This window comes from Stomoxys calcitrans, chromosome 4 (assembly GCF_963082655.1).
Source record: "Stomoxys calcitrans chromosome 4, idStoCalc2.1, whole genome shotgun sequence".
Classification (NCBI taxonomy): Eukaryota; Metazoa; Arthropoda; class Insecta; order Diptera; family Muscidae; genus Stomoxys; species Stomoxys calcitrans.
The window spans coordinates 172,839,301-172,859,564 of NC_081555.1; the positions used below are offsets into that span (position 1 = coordinate 172,839,301).

Sequence of the window (20,264 nt, forward strand, 5' to 3'; positions counted from 1 at the left end):
TTTCGGTTGCAAAGAAACAAAGCAAAATAACAAAAAATTTTCGAACGAATGCCCGAATCAAAACAGAATAACCCGAAAATGTTGCAACCCTCAATGTGATTCCAATTGGAATATATGGAAAATGTTGTGTCTTTAAGGCGAGTTATTTTACGGTACGGGGAATACAAAGCAGAAACCCACTCTTCTATTTCTTACGCTCTTTGATGAGTATCGTATAAACCTCAATTAGGAAGATCTCTACGCCAATATTGGCTAGGTCATGCTGTGAAAAGGAAGCCACCGTGGCGCAGAGGTAAGCATATTTACCTATGACGCTGAACGCCTAGGCTCGAATCCTGACGAAAACAAAAGAAGAAAAATGTCATCGGTGTCGCCGCCACAGCCCCAAAACCTTTAAAATAGGTTTTTTTGACGATCATGACAATATGGGATTCAAATGAAAGGTATTCAGGAGTAGATTATGAATATGGTCAGGAAGTAGGAATAGGCTTTATAATTTATTGATAACGGAAGGGGCGGACCCTCTACCGTTACCCATAAAAAACACCACCCAGATAAGAGCAATATGGGTATCAAATTCAAAGTATGCGGGAGTAGATCTGGCACCCACACCACAAAAACGCCCACAATAGGCACATTAGCCTATCACGGATATATGGGACTCGGTTTGTTTGTTCCGTATAGACTGAAAAACGGCAGAACCGATTTTCTCGAAATTTTCGCATATTGTGTAGGTTGTTCTGGAAGGAAACATATGCTATATAATTTTTCGGTATCGGAAGGGGGACGGACGGGAGGAGGCCCCTTATGCCTAAAACACATCCCAAAATCAAAAGTTGACCGAACGGGACAATATAGGTATCAAATGAAAGATATTGGAGAGTAGGATACGAATAGGATATTAAAATTTGAGTCTAAGTACCCATCGGGCCGCCCCAACCCCAAAACTCCCCCAGACATATTGGACGTTAATTTCAACATGGGGCTCAAATGAAAGGTATTCGGGAGATTTCGAATCTGGCATACAAAATCAGATCGAAGTATAAGGGGTCACGCCATATCCAATTTTGGAGCCAAGTGTTTTGCGGTACGCCTAACAGCACCCTCTAAACTAAACTTCATTTCCGTTGGGAATAAAGAACGAATTTGATATCTATTTTCAGTGCAAAGTGCCGGTAGCCGCCTCAGCCCCAAAACATCCTCCAAACGGTTCATATTAACCGGCCATGGCAATATGGGGCTCAAATTAAAATTCACATTTATTATCCGATTTTGTTAAAATTTCCGGGCCCTTGTTAGGCCCTTCCGCACCCTTTTTCAATTTAGCCCAGATCGGTTCAGATTTGGATATAGCTGCCATATAGAACGATCTCTCGATTTAAGGTCTTGGGCCATAAGAGGCGCATTTATTATTCGATTTTGTTAAAATTTGAAACAGTTTGTTGTGTTGAGGCCCTTCGAAATCCTTCTTAAATTTGGCCCAGATCGGTCCAGATCTGGATATAAGTGCCGATCTCTCGATATAAGGTTTTGGGCCAATAAAAGGCGCATTTATTGTCCGATTTCGCCGAAATTTGGGACAGTGAGTTGTGTTGAGGCTCTTCGACAACTTTCTGCAATTTGGTCCAGATTTATATACAGCTGCCATATAGACCGATCTCTCGATTTAAGGTTTTGGGACCATAAAAGGCGCATTTAATACCAGAGTATTGCTAAATTATATAAGAAACCCAAATTTCCATACAAAAGTGTTCGCCAATTGTTTTCCTCCCTCGAAATAAAGACCATATATTATTTTTAAGATTTTTTATTGACAAAATTATTACAATTTCATTGATGTTTTTTGTTCTCTTCTGTTTTCATCTGGTTTTTAGTTGCTTTTTCTCAAACTCTTGTTTTGTTGTTGTTGTTTTTATCTTTCATTCTTAAAAACAATAATAATTCCATTCATCTTTTATTTGCTCTTCTTTTCTATTTGTGATTCTGGTTTAATTACAGAGGGAGGGAGATCGTTTGGGCAACTTTCTCCTCTCCCTCAACATAATAAGTATAGTTAGTTTTTATATGTAAATTTTTTTTTATATAGTATATCATTCTTGCAGTTGGTTTTCTATGAAAAATGAAAACACTCTCCTCTTTCGTGGCATGCAGCAACTTGGTTTAGAATTTTGGCATTTCTTTTTTTAAATAAAATTGTGTGCGATTTTCTTGCTTTTTCTTTCAAAAAAAAAAGTAAAGAGTGCTTCTTTGAACGAAATAGGAATTACAATGAGAGCCTGCACCATATGCAGATGACAATAGTGCTCTGCTATACATTTCCAAAACAAAAAAATTTTGTTGGAAAAACATTAAAACATATGTGTTTAAGAAACTTTAGTCTTTTTGTTAGAGTACGAAAATTAGAATAAAAAATTCAACACATTCGCTTTTCTCCAAGAACACTGAAACACACAAACAAATAAATTAAGATAAATTTTATCAATTTGCTTTGGAGAGGACTTGGAAAGATAAGGAAGTGGAGGGGAGCACGCGACAGGATGGATCTCATGAAGAAATCCCCTTCAATGTGGCAACTCCGAAACAAAATCTATGGAGAGAACTTTCAATTCAGTAGATAGAAGAAAGTGCTGAAATATCTACTCCTACTCTACCTAGAAATTGTATGGTGTGATTGGGGGGGTTGATTGATGATAATGATGAGGTGACGTGTGGTGAAGGTGATTTTTCTTTTTGAAATGAAGGTGAGTTGGTAGCTTTTGGTGAGATGGTGAGTGATAGTGATGGTTAAGGAAAAAGACAGTTTGTTTAGGGTTTTTTTTTCATCTTTTTTATATAATTATATAATAATAATAATTAAGAAATAATAATACATTTGCGAGTTGTTTTCAAAAAATTAAAATAAAAATTAAAAAAATAAAAAATTATTGTAATTTGCAAATTAATTATTTGTTGTTGTTTTTGGGATGTTCTTGTAAATGTATGTTGTTGTTGCTCTTGCGTGTAATATTTTTTAATTGTGGAACGTATGTTTTGTTTTTGTTTTTCTTAAAAAAAGAAAATTATTTCATTTGGAATTGTTTTTAATTTTTTGTAACACTAGACCAAGGAGAATTTTCATTAAAATATGAAAATGTCGCCTTAGTGGAGCATTCTCTCTCTCCTCTTTTTCTATAATAAAACCTCCTCTTTTCCTCTTGTAGTTGTTGTTGTTGTTGTGTTGTTACGGGTCTTAAACTTCTCCTTATAATTACTACGACTAATACGGCAGCTACTAAAACAACACGATACCATACCATTGAAGGGAGACCCCCCAATGGCAGGGTATTGCCTTGTATGTTGTAATAAGAAACCGCTTAGAAGCACTTTCTGTGCACAATGGAGGGGCCGGATTCATCGTATTCCTGTTTGGAGATCCACATCTGTTGGAAGGTAGACAAGGAAGCCAAGATGGAACCACCGATCCATACAGAGTATTTGCGCTCTGGGGGAGCAATGATCTTGATCTTCATGGTGGATGGAGCCAAGGCGGTGATTTCCTTTTGCATACGATCGGCAATGCCAGGGTACATGGTGGTACCACCAGACAACACAGTGTTGGCGTACAAGTCCTTACGGATATCAACATCGCACTTCATGATGGAGTTGTAGGTGGTTTCATGGATGCCGCAGGCTTCCATACCCAAGAAGGAAGGTTGGAACAAGGCTTCGGGGCAACGGAAACGTTCATTGCCAATGGTGATGACTTGACCATCGGGCAATTCGTAGCTCTTCTCCAAGCTGGAGCTGGAGGCAGCGGTGGCCATTTCTTGTTCAAAGTCCAAAGCGACATAGCACAATTTCTCCTTGATGTCACGAACAATTTCACGTTCGGCGGTAGTGGTGAAGGAATAACCACGTTCAGTCAAGATCTTCATTAAGTAGTCAGTCAAGTCACGACCAGCCAAATCCAAACGCAAGATAGCATGGGGCAGGGCATAACCTTCGTAGATGGGTACAGTGTGAGAAACACCATCACCGGAATCCAAAACGATACCAGTGGTACGACCGGAGGCATACAAGGACAATACAGCTTGAATGGCCACATACATAGCGGGTGTGTTGAAGGTTTCGAACATGATTTGTGTCATCTTCTCACGATTGGCTTTGGGATTCAAAGGAGCCTCAGTCAACAAGACTGGATGTTCTTCGGGGGCCACACGCAATTCATTGTAGAAGGTGTGATGCCAGATCTTCTCCATATCGTCCCAGTTGGTGACAATACCGTGCTCAATGGGGTATTTCAATGTGAGGATACCACGTTTGCTTTGAGCTTCATCACCGACATACGAGTCCTTTTGTCCCATACCAACCATGACACCTTGATGACGGGGGCGACCCACAATGGAGGGGAACACAGCACGGGGAGCATCATCGCCAGCGAAACCGGCTTTGCACATGCCGGAACCGTTATCTACAACTAAGGCAGCAACTTCTTCGTCGCACATTTTGTTTGCTGGAAATTAATAGAAAGGGAAACAATTATTAGTACGGAAAGTCAATTGGTGGGTACAGAGGGGGAAGAAATGTAAAACAAAAAAATAAGTGGCAAGAATTGAATTTTGAAATCTAGGAATTGATGGAACTCTTTAAATTTGAGTATTGATAAGGAATAAGGATTTATTGCTGTCCTGGACGACTTTTTAATCCCAAGAGATGTAACAAATTTTTACATTTTTCAACACGAATTTTATGATCTTCTAACTTTGTCTCAACACAGAGCCGTTTATTAAAGCAAATTTTTCTTAAAAAATTGATAAATTTAAAAATAAATGAATTGACAATTTGTAAATTTAAAATTTTAATTAAAAGAAAAGAAAGCATGATAAACTAAAAAAAATCAAACATTTAAATCTATGAGTACTAAAGTGAGAGAAATGTAAAACTCCGCAACAGAAACAACCCTGAGTTATACCAAAAGAGTAGCAGCACAAAGTGTAACAAAAGGGAAAAGTACTAAAAATCCCTAGCGGCTTTTTTTTCTCTATGGTCCAATATGAAAACCCACGAATGTAGAGGCAAAGGGCAACGCCCTTGAAATACAAAAAAAAAAAATCCAAAAGCCGGTGTGAGAAAAATTGGAATAAGACAGAACAGGAAAAAAATGTGGGGGAAATAATCCAAAAGAAAATGGCGTACAAGGCAGCTCAAATAAATTAAACCCAAGTTTCACAGTTTTCTTCGGAATTCCTTTTCACAATCCATTAATTACGCCTATTTCATTAGAAAATCACAACTAATACAAATAGAACACTCGCGAAAAATTTTAATTTCTTTCACATCACAAATTGAAAAAATTTACTCAGGTAAAATAAATTATCAACTCAAACTCTGATGATGATGACGTACCGTGTCTTGATTAGTTAGGGATGAAGAACTGAAGAAACAACTTGAACGCTTGACAGCTGAACTACGAATGAATCGTCCAAGAGGAAAAAAGTCAGTTAATTTCGTTCGTATGAAAAAACAGTAAAGAAAGATATGCGTATTTCATTGTATGTGTGTACCTATGTATGTGAAAATGTTTGTTGGCACAACATGTACAATCGAAACGAAAAGAGTGAGCGAGTAGCAGCTTGGCTTTGCCTTTTTGAAAAAAAACAACTCTCTGCTCTTGCTAAAATTCTCTTCACTATGTTATAGCTGTTTCTTTCTGGCGCATAATGTTCTTTTTCTCTCTCTTTGGGTGTGTGCAGTCAACACATTCAGATAAGAGTGCGTCTGTGTGTGTTTGTGTGGCAAAAACGCAGTCGATTTGCGATTAACCAATTTTTGTGACCATATATGGTCATGTTTTCTGTTCCAAAGCTTGAAAAAAGAAACACAACAAGCAAAAATCGTTATTTTTCAAATCAAAGAGAGAGAGAGGAAATTTGCTTTCTACAAAGAAAGCCAGAGATGGCAAAGAGCACAACCAAGTATGGTTTTTTTATAATCAAACACACCCATACCCATAACGAGTTAGTGAGAATGGTTAAAGGGGGATTTAACACAAATTAACAAATTCAGAATTCTTGAAATTGTTCTTTATTTGGTGTGTTGCTGCCGCTTTAAACCGGCATTTCCTCAGGGGGAATTTTGTGTATATGTGCGTTCATGAAGCGAAAAATGCATTTGTATGTGTACGGAAACAGCCAAACTGAGTCAAGTTCAAGTTGTTTTTTTTTTCTAGCTGCTTCAGTCTTCCATATCTTGTGACATTCTCACTCAGCAACAAAAAGCCACTGTGCATGACGTGTTCATTTGCTGATAAACAAAAACGTTACTATAGTCAAGAATTTGATAAGCTCGATGGAGAAAATTGTAGGTAGGTGGCATGTAGGTAGGTATGTAGATATATATGTTTGTATGTACATACAATCTAGTAGATTCGTACCTATATGTAGGTTGTTTTAGAAGGAAGTAGTCAGTATGTTATGTTAATTGATATCAAGGCAATAGGTGTTGAGGTGTGATTGAATTTGTGTGTGATCCTTGAGAAAATTCAAATAAGGCAGTGTTTATTAAATAGTACAACATACAAACAAACGCTATTACCAACTAAGGGAAAGAGTTGTCGAATGCCCTTTGTTTATTACTCCTCAAAATTCAGAAGCGAAAAAATTATAGCTTAACAAGCCTAGAAGTTTTTTTTGCCAGGCGATCACCATTGCCAAATAGGTAAAAATTTTCATAATTTTAAAATATTTCGAAATCCCATAGAGCATTGAACTTTAGATTTTTGAAAAATTTAATATTCTAATATGTACTTTGTTTGGCACAAATTTTTGGGTTTCTCCTATACTGTGTAAAGGTACCAGAAAAGTTGCTTGTCGTATGGGAAGTAAATAAATGTGTTGAAGGTAACCCCAGTAATAACGGTAATCTGCAAGTAATATTCGCAATGTAATGCAAGCAGGCAGCCGCTGAGCACATGCAGTTGTTATTTTAAAATATTGTTCGGGAATTCGAGAGCAACAAATAAAAAGAGGCAACGGAAAACTCGGAATTTCAAAAACTGTTAGCTAAAAATTAAATGAATATCTGTTACCGATGGTACCAATATATGTATGGTTGCCAACTCTTTTAAAACGCAATCTCCCCCTCATAACCTAATCTGATAGGAAATTTGCGCTTTACTACTGTTGTTTCATATTAAAAAGGATTCATAATTGAAATATAATTGGAAAGTTTCTGTGTGTTAGAGGCCTTAAAACTCTTGTTTGCAAAACACATTTATCTTTTCCAACATTTTGTTTATTACCAAAATCTATCAGTTTTTGGACACTCGATTCGTTCGCCAGATAATTTCGATGTAATGTCAAAAAAATCAAGTGACAAAACGTTGTGGTTTTGACAGTTAAACTTGTTTTCAATTTCGAATGAATTTACGTTAACAGCCCGAATCTTTACGACGAAAAAGGATTTTTTTGCTTAATCAGCGAATGAAAGTGGTCGTTGTCAGTTATAATACACCGTATCAGTAAATAACGATAAACGCTTTTCGATAACAATTTATTTCTGATGTATTTACGAAGCGTTCAAATTGAATCTGTTCTGAAAAAAACGGACATTTGAAGCTCTAATAGAGAACGAACAATTTTTGGAAATCAAAAAAAGCCGTTATTAGTTGTCTATGCACCCCCAGAATTTTAAGAGATTTATTGTTTTCGACAAAATTTGCAAATTTCATTGCTATTCAGAGGGTTTTAGCCCCCCAGAAAGCTGGGATGGATTCCCTTGTTTTAGTTCACTTGTAAAATTGAATTAAACACGTTGCCTTTCAAATTTTCCATGATGATCTTTATCGAAGATGTCGACTTAAAAATGTGAAAGTTTTTTTCCTTTTGAAAAACGCAACGGTTTGAAAAGAGAGAGTGAGAGCTCGATACAAAAAAAGAGAAAGTGTGCGAATTGTACACTTCATTAGTTTTAAGGGGTGTAGGCCCGTGATTATTATTATATACGACACATTGATTTAGGGTGGCCAAAAAAGAACGTTTTCTTTATAACGAAGGATCTTGGGGGGAAACCACTTATAGTGCAATATAGTATGGCAACACTTTTTTTTAAGTCATATTATTGTTTAACGGTATTTTTTTGTTAAGAGTTTCTGAATCACTTGAATGTGGGGTAATCGCACTTATCAAATTGTTTGGTCTGTCATCAATCGTTTTCGTTTATCTTATCGTCACTTGAGTAAATGTTATATAATATTTGTAATCTGTTGAATTTTTAGCGCTCGTTATCGCTGTATATACTTTTCAAGGTAAATATAATCACAATGTTTATGTTTCGGCTGAGTTATCCATTTCACAGTGTTTTAGCACTTTCTTTATAGTGTTTTTTTTTTTTTAATTTCCACAATGTTTTTTGCCATTAATTTTCAAATCGTTTTAGATTTCTCTCAACAATTCTTTGCCACTTTTTCTTAGAGGGGTAGTTTTTTATTTTTCTTATAAACATTTATTCCACTGATTTTTTTTTTTTTTTGATGCTGATACTTACTTTTTTGTTTTTAAGTTACTAAAAATTAAATAAATAAATTAAGTCTTTTGTTTGTTGGTTTGGGAGGTCTCGCGATGTATCCAACACACAGCACAAGAACGCAAACTGTAATGATAGTAAAACTCGTTGTGACAGGCGCTTATAAAGGAGTCCACCCCTATTGGACGCTTTTCGTATGGGTTCTCCAGCGATTTTCAGACATTTTACCATATATGGATATGGATGCACACAACTTGCAGCCATATGCCACATTTCAGAGAATTTCTCACCAAGTAAATGGCCTGTGTGAGTAATAAAGCCCGCATTTTGAGATACACTTCCGCACATACGCACATACATACAATATTCGCCCTGATAAAATACAAATTAGGCTCTCTTTACCGAGCTCTGCTTAAACATGAGCGAGAAATAGTTCTCTCTATGGTTGTTGAGTTTGCAATTTGCCAAACAAGCTACAAAAACATGGGCGAGTCATCATATCATTCACAGAGAGGGGTTTTGAGGTGTCAGTGTGTGTGTATTCATGTCTGAATGGGACCCCGTTTGTGTGTTAAGCAAGAGAGCAGATTGGAAACTTTAACTTTGTTGCTATTTTTATTTAATCATTTTTTTTGTTGGTTTAAGGTTTTTTGTTTTTGGGTTTTCTCAAAACGCGCTCATTTTCAGCATGTGATATGACCATTGAATCGTCGTAAATATTTGTGGTGTGCGATATCAAGCTTTTTGTAGTTGTATTTTTTTGCCTGCCAACAAATACTGCGACTTTGGGACTGAGTCGTTTTGTTGATAACGTTCGTCGTTGAGGTTTAGCATTAAGAGTTTGTTTTGTTGACTTCTATTTTCTTTTTGCGTTTGGAAAAGTATTTTTGCATTTTTTTATTAAATTTTAACGCGAAATAATCATTTCGAATTATAAAGCCATCAGTTTCCATTGGCTTTCCTTCAGCGGGCACATAAAAGTGTAAAATATTCGCTTAACCAGTTTAGGAGAAAAAATTAAAGACACTTTTTTAAGTTGGGTCCTAAAACATCCAAAATTTCTGTTCTTTGGAAGGAATAAAAAAAAACAGAAAACTGGAAAAATTTTATTATATTTTGCTTTTTAGTGAAAAAAAAATTAAAAATAGGAAGATAACCAGAAAAATGATGTACAAATTGTTTAATGGAAAAATGCAAAAATGTCTTTTGTTTGTAGTTATGTATGGGGAAAATTGTACCAAAATATTTTTTTGCTTATCAAAAACCTTCCAAAGAGCCTTGAGTTTCAAAGGTACAAAAATTAAAGAATATTCGACAGAAAAAGACGAATTGACTTCACCTGCAAATTTTTTTATTACTTATCCAATTCCCTGCTTAAAATAATCATACGCCACGCTGAAACAATCTATACAAAGGATCCTTTGTAAGGATCCGTTTATGCTCCACTAGTTACAGCCGGTTTTTCTGATTTTGTGTCACTCGAATGAGTGGCTCGACTCAGTCAAACATCTGTTTTCCCATTATAAAATCAGCTGGTTTTCATATGATGAACGAGAGCAGCTGATTTTACGTGACACAGAATTACATAAAATGGCTGTTACTTTTATTTCATTTTCAATAAATGATGTTTGCTAGTTTATTATAACATGGATAGTTGAGGAGCGTCGCGTTGAAAAATCGAACTCTGCAAACAAAGCAATTCGCTTAAGTTAAACAATTTTTAACGCTGGCGACTTAAAACACAATTTCGCGTGTTGCAGCACAGAATAAGGCTCGCTTTCAGGGGTCAACGTTGAAAATTGGTTAGCTTTTCGGCGTTGCTTTTGTGGGATTTTTCTGCAGGGTTGTATTTTTGGAACGCGACGCTAAAAAAGAGAGCCCAACGCTCATTCTTTTTCGAACATAACTTATTATCATATTTAAGGTTTTCGAAGAGACTTGCGAAAAATCCCATTTTATCAAATATTCGGTCAGTTTGTAATGTTTGTTATTTTCAAGGTTTTTTAAGGAAAAGGTTTCTATTTCTGTACAGGGTCGAAGTTGATTTTGAAGAACTTAACACGTCGCCCGATAGTGTATCTTTCCTTCGTTAGAAATTAAAAAATGACAAGTGAAATGCATAAAAACTGGACGTTTAGGCTCGGTATTAAGTTCGTGATTCTTACGGCTGGTACTATATTCGTTTTTCACAGGTGAAAATACATGTTTTTCAGGGTTACTTTTTTGAAAAACTACAAAAATCTCAATGATAACATAATACTTTTATGCAAATTGTTCATAAGTAATAAGGGAATGGTCTACTGAATGAAATCAGCAGGTTTTTTTGCTTCAAAATCTCTTATTCAAAAAAAATTGTCAAGAAAAAATTTCGCTAAAGCGTATATAGTTCCACCCTTTTGTGAAAATCAATATTTTTTCACGATTACTTTTTTTAGATATTTAATCTTCAAACAAAAAACATTGCAAGTTTATTTAGTGGAACATTTCTTCAGTATATAAGAAGAAATATTATTAAACTTGGGTAAGTTATCATTTTTTGTAGTATTTAAAAGAATTAATCGTGAAAAATTTCGATTATCACTATGAAACACGAACATAATACTTACTTTGGGGTTCACATTCAACATCGGCTATTAAATGTAACCAACCTTTATATTTCATTTAAAATATTTTTTTTATACCAAGAACCTATTTGCAATCATTAGGTCTGTTCGCGTACTTTTCCAGTAAAAGTTTGCCAGTAAAAATTTGAGTGAAAGAACCATTTTACTCTCTTTTTAAAAAATTTGCAAGCAAAAGTACGCGAATGACTTCCAGTAAAAATTTGGAGAATAACAGCTGATTTTTGTTTTGGTTGGTTTTTTATTTGCTTGCTTGGGAAAACAATTGTTTTAAATAAAAAATGCTTATAAAAATGCGATAGTTGCGAGGTATTCTCATTAGGTTAACGATTGATTTTTGGCCCTAGAGTAACAAGGCTAGAAGGGAAGCCATTCGTAGTATTCGTGATGTAGCACCAAGTTGCGCAAGGCGCTGGTCCCAGACGGAATCTCTACACTGATGTTGAAGAATCTGGATTTGCCTGGAGTTGAGTACCTTACAACTGTCAGAACACTATTGTAGTACCTGATGTTTGGAAGATGGACAGTCTGATCCCGCTACTGAAACCTGGAAATGACACGAGCAAGGGGAAGTCGTACAGACCGATCTGTCTTCTTTCATCAGTAGCCAAGACGCATTAGGGACTACTCCTTCCGATCCTCCCGTTGGACAATTTCCATTCGGCGACTATCAGCATGAATTTCGAAGGCTGCATAGGCCTACAACTGCTTTACATGCGATCACCGTACGCAAAAGTAGAAACAACGTTCTCAATTCCCTGTTCGGCAGTACTTGGTGTGCTGACAAAGGAACCTTGGACTAAGCACCTAATGCTACTGGATATTGTGGCTAGACAAATTGCTGCGACCACTGATGTGAGGCTAAGGTAGTTTTCTATTTGGTCATGCAACGGCTACGGACACTGTGTTTCCATTGAAGATATTTTGAAATTTACACTATTTTTTCCAATTCCACTGTGCGTAACTTTTAACTGCCCAGCCAGACCCACTAAATACCATGGCAGCATCTTCCCTCATTTTCATTCATTTTCATCGTAGCTCTCTGATGAGGATGATTCCATCAAAACACTTAAGAAACCGATCATTGCTACTTTCTTGGAGTCTGGAAGGATATAATGTTTTAGTCTTTCAAGATTTTCCAAATAATTCGGCAAATTTTGCACTTACCTTCTAATGTAGAACAACCGCCTTGAGGTAAAATTAAAACTTCATTTGGCGAGTTTTCTATGCCTGAACACTAGCTGCTGCCTAGAATCTTCATTAAAAGTAAATAAAAATGAAAAAAATTTAATAATTAACAATAAACAATATTTTTATTTTTTACTTACCTCTGCCTTTTGGAGTTCCCGAACACAGCTATTTTAAAATCAACAGATTTACCTAATAGTGTAAACAACCCCTAATCCCTTTTAAGCCTATGATATCAAAATCTAAACATCGTGAATGCCATCTCTAAAAGGACTGCAGGAACTTACTATTTTTTTATGAAAAATTGGTTATCTTCCTGTGCGATCTTTTTTACGTTTTTAGGAGGCATGTAGAATTTTATTAAAAATGGAGTTTAATGAAACTGTTGCCAAAATTAGATTTTGTTTGTATAATAGTAGTTTCCGGTATGCGAGTTTTGTGCTTATTAGCCATATTTAATGTTCTTTAATGTTCTTTCAATAGCATATTTAATGTTCTTTCCATATAAGTTAGCTAAGTATTCATGTATATCCTTATATAAATTTGTAAGTAGTATCATTTTATTGCTAAAAGAATCACTTGCCAAATATTTTTAACATTTATTGTGTGTGCATTTGGTGCAAGTTCCTATATGTTAAGTTGTTGCACCAAAATTAAATTCTTCCGGAGATATTTATGTGCACACACACACATGAACTCGCATCTTTATTGTCTCAAGAGAATAACAATGGGGAGAAAATACAATACAAAAAAAGGCACATCCAAGAGTCGTGCTTAAATAAATAAAAGCCGGTTTTACAGCTAAAGCAGATGACGGGCGGTGGTGACTAAACAAATGTTTGTGGATATGTGGTTGAGTGTTAGTACGCGAGAGAGAGTGTCGGCATATTGGATGCATTTGTCCGGTTAACAAGCGTATATAGTAGTTTTTCTCTCATTTTAGGGAGGGGTTGATGGAGGAAAAAAATCAAACTGGGGAAAGAGATGTCGATGCTGACTGTGCATTGAGAGCAGAGCCCGAAATAAAAAAAAAGACAATGTGCTTTGCCTACATAGCCAAGTATGTATGGGTGTGTAAAGTGCCGGCTTTTAAGGAATTGGGTAGCATATAATTCCCAAAAAGTACAATGGCATTGATGGCTACGACACTTTTTTTTTAACTTAAAAAATGATATTTTTCAAAAACCAACGTATTTTTTGGTATTTTGTTAATGAGTCATGACTGTTTATGGCTTATGATGATGTTTCATTATTGTCTGTTTTGAGAGAGAGAAAAAAAAATAACAACAAGCAAAGCTAAATAACGTATGGATTTGTTGACATAAGCAACCCGCATATTTCTGTTGAAACGTGGATCCCTAGGTAAACAAAAGCGGCACAATTTCAGTTGTAGTATTTTACTGGCTCAATTTGATATTTTTCGTATTGAATGTGGTGTTGTTTGACTTTCAATAACCTTATAAAGCCTTTATTACATTTTTATAAAACTAAAATTTTAAGCGATAAATAATTTTTTCTTTTGCTAAATTTATTGCTCATGGAAAATATTTAATACTTCATATGTGAGTGTATGTGTGGTTCTAATGTCAAAGATAACGATATATTGCTCATAGGCACAGAGAAGTAGTCATTGTCACCACAAATTGTGCAAAATAAAAAAAAAATAGAAAAATTCTATCTTTAATGCTGAAGTCATTCCACATTCATGTTCTTATCTTATCGGTCTCTCCTTGGTCTTTCTGATAAATAGTGACCAAGAAAGCTAGTTTTAGTCACCGCAAGATATTAACGGTTATTCCAATTTGGTATAGCACCACTAAATTGATTTCAATTCACTTATAAATGCTATGTATGTATGTACATACACATACAAATGCTTATCTACAGCAAATATTTTTGTGTTCCAATGAAAATAAAACGAAGCATTCCTACCAAGTGACAAATTTTTCTCCTTACAAAAAAAATCCAAATCCAACAAATATCTTGACCAAAGGTTAAAAAATCTTCATCTTCTCATTTCCCCTATTTTTAGTCTTCTCTAAAAACTCTTATCATCTACCGGTCACTTCATCATGGCTACTCTATGTTGCTGATGTGCTGTTTTTGTAATTGGTTTTCCTTTTTTTCTTGTTCTCCTTCTCATTTGGTCGTTAACGAACAATTTTGCATGTTTACGTTTCTTGTGTGTTTTCTTTGGATTTGACTGATGTCTTGTGTTGCGTTGTTGTTTGTGCATTGTTGTCAAGTTTCACAACGTTACTTGAAACCACTGCGAACCTCTTAAAAAGCACCTTGATTTCAAAAGTTTGTATATTTCAATGAAAGAAAAAAGTGAAACAAGACCGACCGGTGGCGTCTATAAAACTAGGCTTACCAGATCAATTATTTAATTATATCCTGTGCAACAGCAAGTCGTCTGGTAACAAGCTGTCATCTGAGCAACGGCAAATCGGGTTTCAAGGGGCTCAAGAAGTGAAAACGAAAAATAGGTTTGTATGGGAAATATGAGCATACATATACAAATATGAACCGATATGGCACGCTTCGACCAAACAATCCAAAGACCTACTTTAACAGGAAGTACCTATCTGGGAAAATATCAAGCGGATATCTTTGTTCGGCCAAATGCTTCCCTGATTAGGACGGACGGGTGGACAAATACCCTATATCTTCTGTTGCAGATACTTTTTGCTGGGCTATGTGGTCTCAGTTTTTCCGGATGCGGATTAAAGCCTTTTCTACTAACTTGATTACGTAGGGTCTCCACATTCCGTATTCCATAAAAATTCTGTTAAAGAAAAAAATGCAACCCAAATTTTGGGTTCTGGTGAGAGAAGGCTTGCCAGAAGTTCCGGATGATCCCGACTTTCTGTGGCTGTCCCGACTATTGGAGAAAATGTATAAGAAAATCTTTGGACTTTTGGAGTCTATATAAATATGATGGTCATAGATAGGCAGAACGATGATCGAAAAGTTAAAATCAGCTGTTTTCGATGACGTATAGAAAATCGTCAACTAAACGACGGACCATTTTTTGGTATTTAAGTTAACGACGAGAAATAAAATCTATTATTTTCAGTGGCTTTAGAGCATTTGTCTCTTACTCTTACTCTCTCTAGCGTACTTTTCGTAAAAAATGTCTGAAAAATTTTTTTACGAATAAATGGGTATTGATAATACTTGTCCTAAATAATTGTGTACATACTATTTATATTTGTGATGTTTTTAAGTTAAATTAAGACAAATTTCAGGCTATGAGATTTTTTTATTGTGGTTTCTCTTTGAGCTTTTCGTGTTTTAGGTAGAACTGCTAAAGAAAAAAAAATATAACGATTAATTTGAACCAGTAATTAGAGAATAGCATAATCGTTAGTACAAACGTTTTTTTTGTCGAAAAATTTAACTAAACGATTTTTGTTATAAGTTATAGAATTGCGGTACTGGTCTAGTAAGTTCTTCTCAAGCATCTGATGATGTACATTCGAAGTTTCACCAGAAGTAAATCATTGCTTTTCTATCGCCGCGGCGACTTACTCTGCTTACTTCTGCTTCATTCCGTTAACCCGAGGTCTGGTGAATATGGGGCATGCTGAAGAATTTGCCATGCTGTAAACCACTAAGCCTTCTCTTTTGGGTTGACCTTTTCTGTTCCACCAGACGTAGATTTTTGATATCTTTGGATGTGGGTGCAGAGTACTTTTCTCTGCGAGGGCACTCACTCCCTCCCTTCTCTTCTTTATATCAATGCAGTCTCCACATCCCGTCACACTTGTTACATGCCTAAAGCATAAATACCCGCAAAAAATACTTATTAAAGTTAAAAACGATTTCAACAATTCAAGTTGTACCCTATCACGTAATTCTTTTTGTAAATAAACTAGCTGGCCCGGTGTGCTTTGCTACACCCTGAAGTGTTTGTGACTGAATTCATATTTAATTCTCAAAACCTTTCATTTGAATCGCCTATTATCCTGTTTGGTATACATGTTCATTTGGGGCAAAATGGAGGTGGGTGGTAGACTCCCCGGGAAGTTTTTATATAATTTTCGTATTCTACTCTCAAATATCTTAAGTCCAATCTTGTCCTGTTCGGTGTAAATGTCTATTTGGGGAATACTTTTAGGGCATTTTGGGGCCTATCCCGCCGGGGAATAGACCAAACATTTGTTTTATAGATTTCGTATTTTACTCTCAAATACCTTTCGTTTGAATACCATGTTTAGGGGGTGGTTTTTAGGTTGGGGCGACCTCCCTGGGATTTGACCCCAGTTTCGTATTCAACTTCCAGTTATGTACTTTTCCATGGCGAAATAATTTAAGGTGGTCTCATTTGCACACACAACCACAAGCTGATCGACACAACACAGGTAAAGAAATTTGTGTGCTCCCTCCAAACATTTGGAAGTGACTTTCTCACTCCCTCCCAGAATAGTCACTTTTTAGGTCCTTTTGTATGATAGTTTGTAGATATTTCATGATTTGAAACAACAAAATACATTACTATCGGAATTCTGACATTTATGTTTCGCTAATTAGTTTCTCATAAACAAACAATTTAAAAATAGATTTTTTGTTGTTGTTTTAGAAAGAGAAATAAAAATAAGGCTCACTCTAACTGGTAAAAAAAAAACATCAGACCAAAAAAAAAATATTTATTTTTATTAATGACGTTGATAATCGAATTTTAAACATTTTTTAGTCCGAGAAGAGAAAGAAGATAACAACAAAGAGAATCGAAACAAAAATCTGACCTCTTAATACTGTCAAACCTGGTCGGCTATTAACAGCTGCTCGCGTGAAACCACCTTATTAAATCGGCCTTGGTACTTTTCATTTGATTCGCATATTGTTCCAATCGGTAAACATGTTATTTTTGGGAGCCCTCCACACTAGAGGTCAAATTGTTATATCATATTCGTACTCTTAAGTACCTTTCATTTGATACTCATATTGCCCCAATCGGTAAACATGTCCGTTTGGATGGGTTTTGGGGTAGAGCGTCCCCCACGGTTATTTGACCCTAAAGTTTTATGTTGTTGTTGTACTTTTGGGTTACCATAAGAGGGGATAGAAAATTTCGCTTAAATCTATGCGCCCAGGTAGCCGAGTTGGTAGCGTGCTTGAATTACCAGTGCAGGGGTCGTGGGTTTGATTCCCACCGGAAGCATTGGACTGTCGCTACTGTGGTATCAGAATGGACTTAAAATAGTCCAAGTGAGTCTAAGATAAAAGGACTGACACTCCTTCCTAACCTCCTCCTATGCACCCATCTCCGAGATCGACGCAACACTTAAATTTTTATATAATAGAATTTTTTCCTTAAGCTTTTTAAGAGAAGATTTCTTGTAGTGTCATTCTCCCTGTGTTTAAGATTCCTTTCAGTAAAATCTGGCAACCTTGAATTGCAATATGTCCCTCATGAGGTGATCTTGCAATAAAGGAAGGCGTCGATGTCGATGTCGACGTCGTCGTCATATGTTATTTATTCGTCGCCAAGAACCAACGCCACAAAAGTAAAACAACAAGCAAAACTACCAAATAACATAAAGGGTAGGCACGGGTATAGATGTACGTAGGTAGATGTACTCATAGCAATAGCATTGAGACTCATGTATGAAATTGACTTTTAACTTCCTTTCGTTGACACACTCTCACTCTCTCTCTTTCTGACAAATCATTTTATGATAGTTTCATATTGCACGTGTCATTCTTTGTAGGCATACAGAAAAACACATTTAGATCTCCCTTTGTAGCAATGGTGTAGCATTTTTTTTAGCTAAAAGTTTAAATCCTACTTGGTTTAGGATTTCGACACTTGATTATGCTAGTCAGTGTTGGGAATTATGCTCCAATGCAAATTTAGCATTTTATTGCATTCTCCCTTAATGTTAGTCGCTGTCTCTTTCACGTCACTTATATATTCCACACCATGCTTCTCAATCAATGGTTGCTTAATCATTCATCTTAATGTTTCATTTGTTTTGTTTTATTTCTTTGATGTGATATTTTTACAACTACAGTATTTTTGAAATTTAAGTGAATCGGAAAACTGCCACTGTTTGGCCGTTGAACACATTAAAGATAAGTGTGAATTTCGCTTTCGTGGCGCATAATGAGTGCATAACATATTTTGGCAAATGAGTAAAGTACGATACATCTAAAACTATAACTATTGTCGTCGCTACAGTGGCTTGAGATGCTTAGGACGAAACTTCTATAAAACAAAAGCTTTAGTCAAAATCATCGCTTGCCATAGTGGCACATAGCTCCATTTAAAGATACCCTCATATATAAATGCGTCTATGTATGTATATATCAAGGTCATCAACGGGTGGGTGGTTAGTTTTTAGAAAAAAAGATAAGCCAACATAAACGACCACCACCAACATTACCACACGTATACAGCTTAACATTGAAAGTCGTGAACACACAGATGCTGTACTTAAATTAACGGCTTTTTTGGGTTGTGTTTCTTTTACTGCCGTTGGTATTCTCTCAGTGATTAAGAGATCGAATAATATGTACCTTCTCTCAATTGAAAGTGACAGCATGTGTGTTTTTGATAACCATATTTGATTTTGGAAATATTGAAAAATTGTTTCTTTAAATTTGAGTGTTGAACCATTTACATACAGTGGCACAGATAAGTCTACATACCCTTCTTGAAAAGTTTTTTAAAATGAAATTTTTTATATAATAAAGTTTTTCTGCTAAAGATTTTTTGGTTTAAAAGGGGTCCAAATGTATGTAGTGCTTAAAGGGCTCGATATAGCTGCCATATAAACCGATCTAGGATCTTGACTTCTTGAGCCTCTATAGGGCGCAATTCTCATCCGATTTGGCAGACATTTTGTAAAACGGCTTCTCTTATGACCTTCAACATACGTGTCTAATATGGTCTGAACCGATCAATAGCTTGATACAGCTCCCATATAAACCGATATCCCGATTTTGCTTCTTGAGCCCCTACAAGCCGCAATACTATCCGAATGAACTGAAATATTACACAATGACTTCTACAATGTTCAGCATTCATTTATGGTCCGAATGGGACTATAACTTGATATAGCTCCAATAGCATAACAGTTCTTATTCAATATTCTTTGTTTGCCCAAAAAGTGATACCGCTCATAGAATCGACAAATGCGATCCATGGTGGAGGGTATATAAGATTCGGCCCAGCCGAACTTCGCACGCTTTTACTTGTTGCTTTTATTTTCCTGTAAATCTAAAGTTTATTCCTAAAACCACTTTTACATTTCAATTTACGGCATTTGCCACTGAAGGTAGTTTCGTTGGGGCTAGATTTTTGTTGCTGCGCTAATGACACTACCTCTTAATTGTACCATGATCAAAGATTTTTGGAATTTAACAAGATGTACAAACTGCTTCGTCTTATTTTCTAATAAACCCACAATTTAGGTTCAAACATGTGTGAAACTCCCATTTTTTACTTGCGGTATGATGTTTACATTTTGCAATTTTTCCATTAATGGTGTCAAAAGATAAAGAAAAATTTTATATGTAAATTTTACAAATTTTTTCAATACAATTGGGCGTAATTTCGTTATAATTTGCAAAATAATTTTCTATTTACGAAAGAACACAAAGATGAATTGAGAAAAATGCTGCATTCAACATTCCAACTTGCATGAATTCAAACTCTGTCACTTTTACGATATTAGAAAGACTAAAATATTCCTAAAATCTTTGACCATTATACTACATCAGCTGGGGTAATGGGAACAGCTGAGTAATAATTTTCATTGGTTTTGCAATAACAAACACAGCTGTGATTTTTTCTGAAATCTTAAAATGATGTTTCATTTCATTCCAAACATAAGCATCAAAACAGTATTATAATGATGAAAATACAAATATAAAACACAGTTGAAGAAGAATCGTTGTAAAATAAAGTTTATTTCTAAAACAGTGGTGCACAAAATGAAAATG

At 35.6% G+C, this 20,264-nt stretch overlaps 1 protein-coding gene and 1 long non-coding RNA gene across 3 annotated transcripts; both read right to left on the reverse strand.

Annotated features, from left to right (window-relative positions):
- Window positions 1–1,791: 1,791 nt before the first annotated feature.
- LOC106082696 (actin-5C) lies at window positions 1,792–8,636 on the reverse strand. 2 transcript variants are annotated; one of them, XM_013245365.2, is made up of 2 exons: window positions 8,524–8,636; window positions 1,792–4,492 (listed from the first exon to the last, which is right to left on the reverse strand). In XM_013245365.2, the coding sequence occupies exon 2, from the start codon at window positions 4,482–4,484 to the stop codon at window positions 3,354–3,356; it is 1,131 nt and encodes a 376-aa protein (XP_013100819.1). In that variant the 5' UTR covers window positions 4,485–4,492; window positions 8,524–8,636; the 3' UTR covers window positions 1,792–3,353. The 2 variants fall into 2 exon arrangements, with proteins under 2 accessions (XP_013100819.1, XP_013100818.1); XM_013245364.2 differs by lacking the exon at window positions 8,524–8,636 and adding an exon at window positions 5,386–5,488.
- A 2,642-nt stretch (window positions 8,637–11,278) lies between these two features.
- On the reverse strand, window positions 11,279–13,493 carry LOC131997330 (uncharacterized). The gene is made up of 3 exons (XR_009398198.1): window positions 12,452–13,493; window positions 12,291–12,378; window positions 11,279–12,225 (listed from the first exon to the last, which is right to left on the reverse strand). It is a non-coding gene; the product is annotated as an uncharacterized LOC131997330 (long non-coding RNA).
- Between the last annotated feature and the right edge of the window lie 6,771 nt (window positions 13,494–20,264).

Coding starts and splice junctions, on each gene's coding strand:
- LOC106082696 (XM_013245365.2), bottom strand. CDS start 4,484: ATGTGCGACGAAGAAGTTGCTGCCTTAGTTGTAGATAACGGTTCCGGC.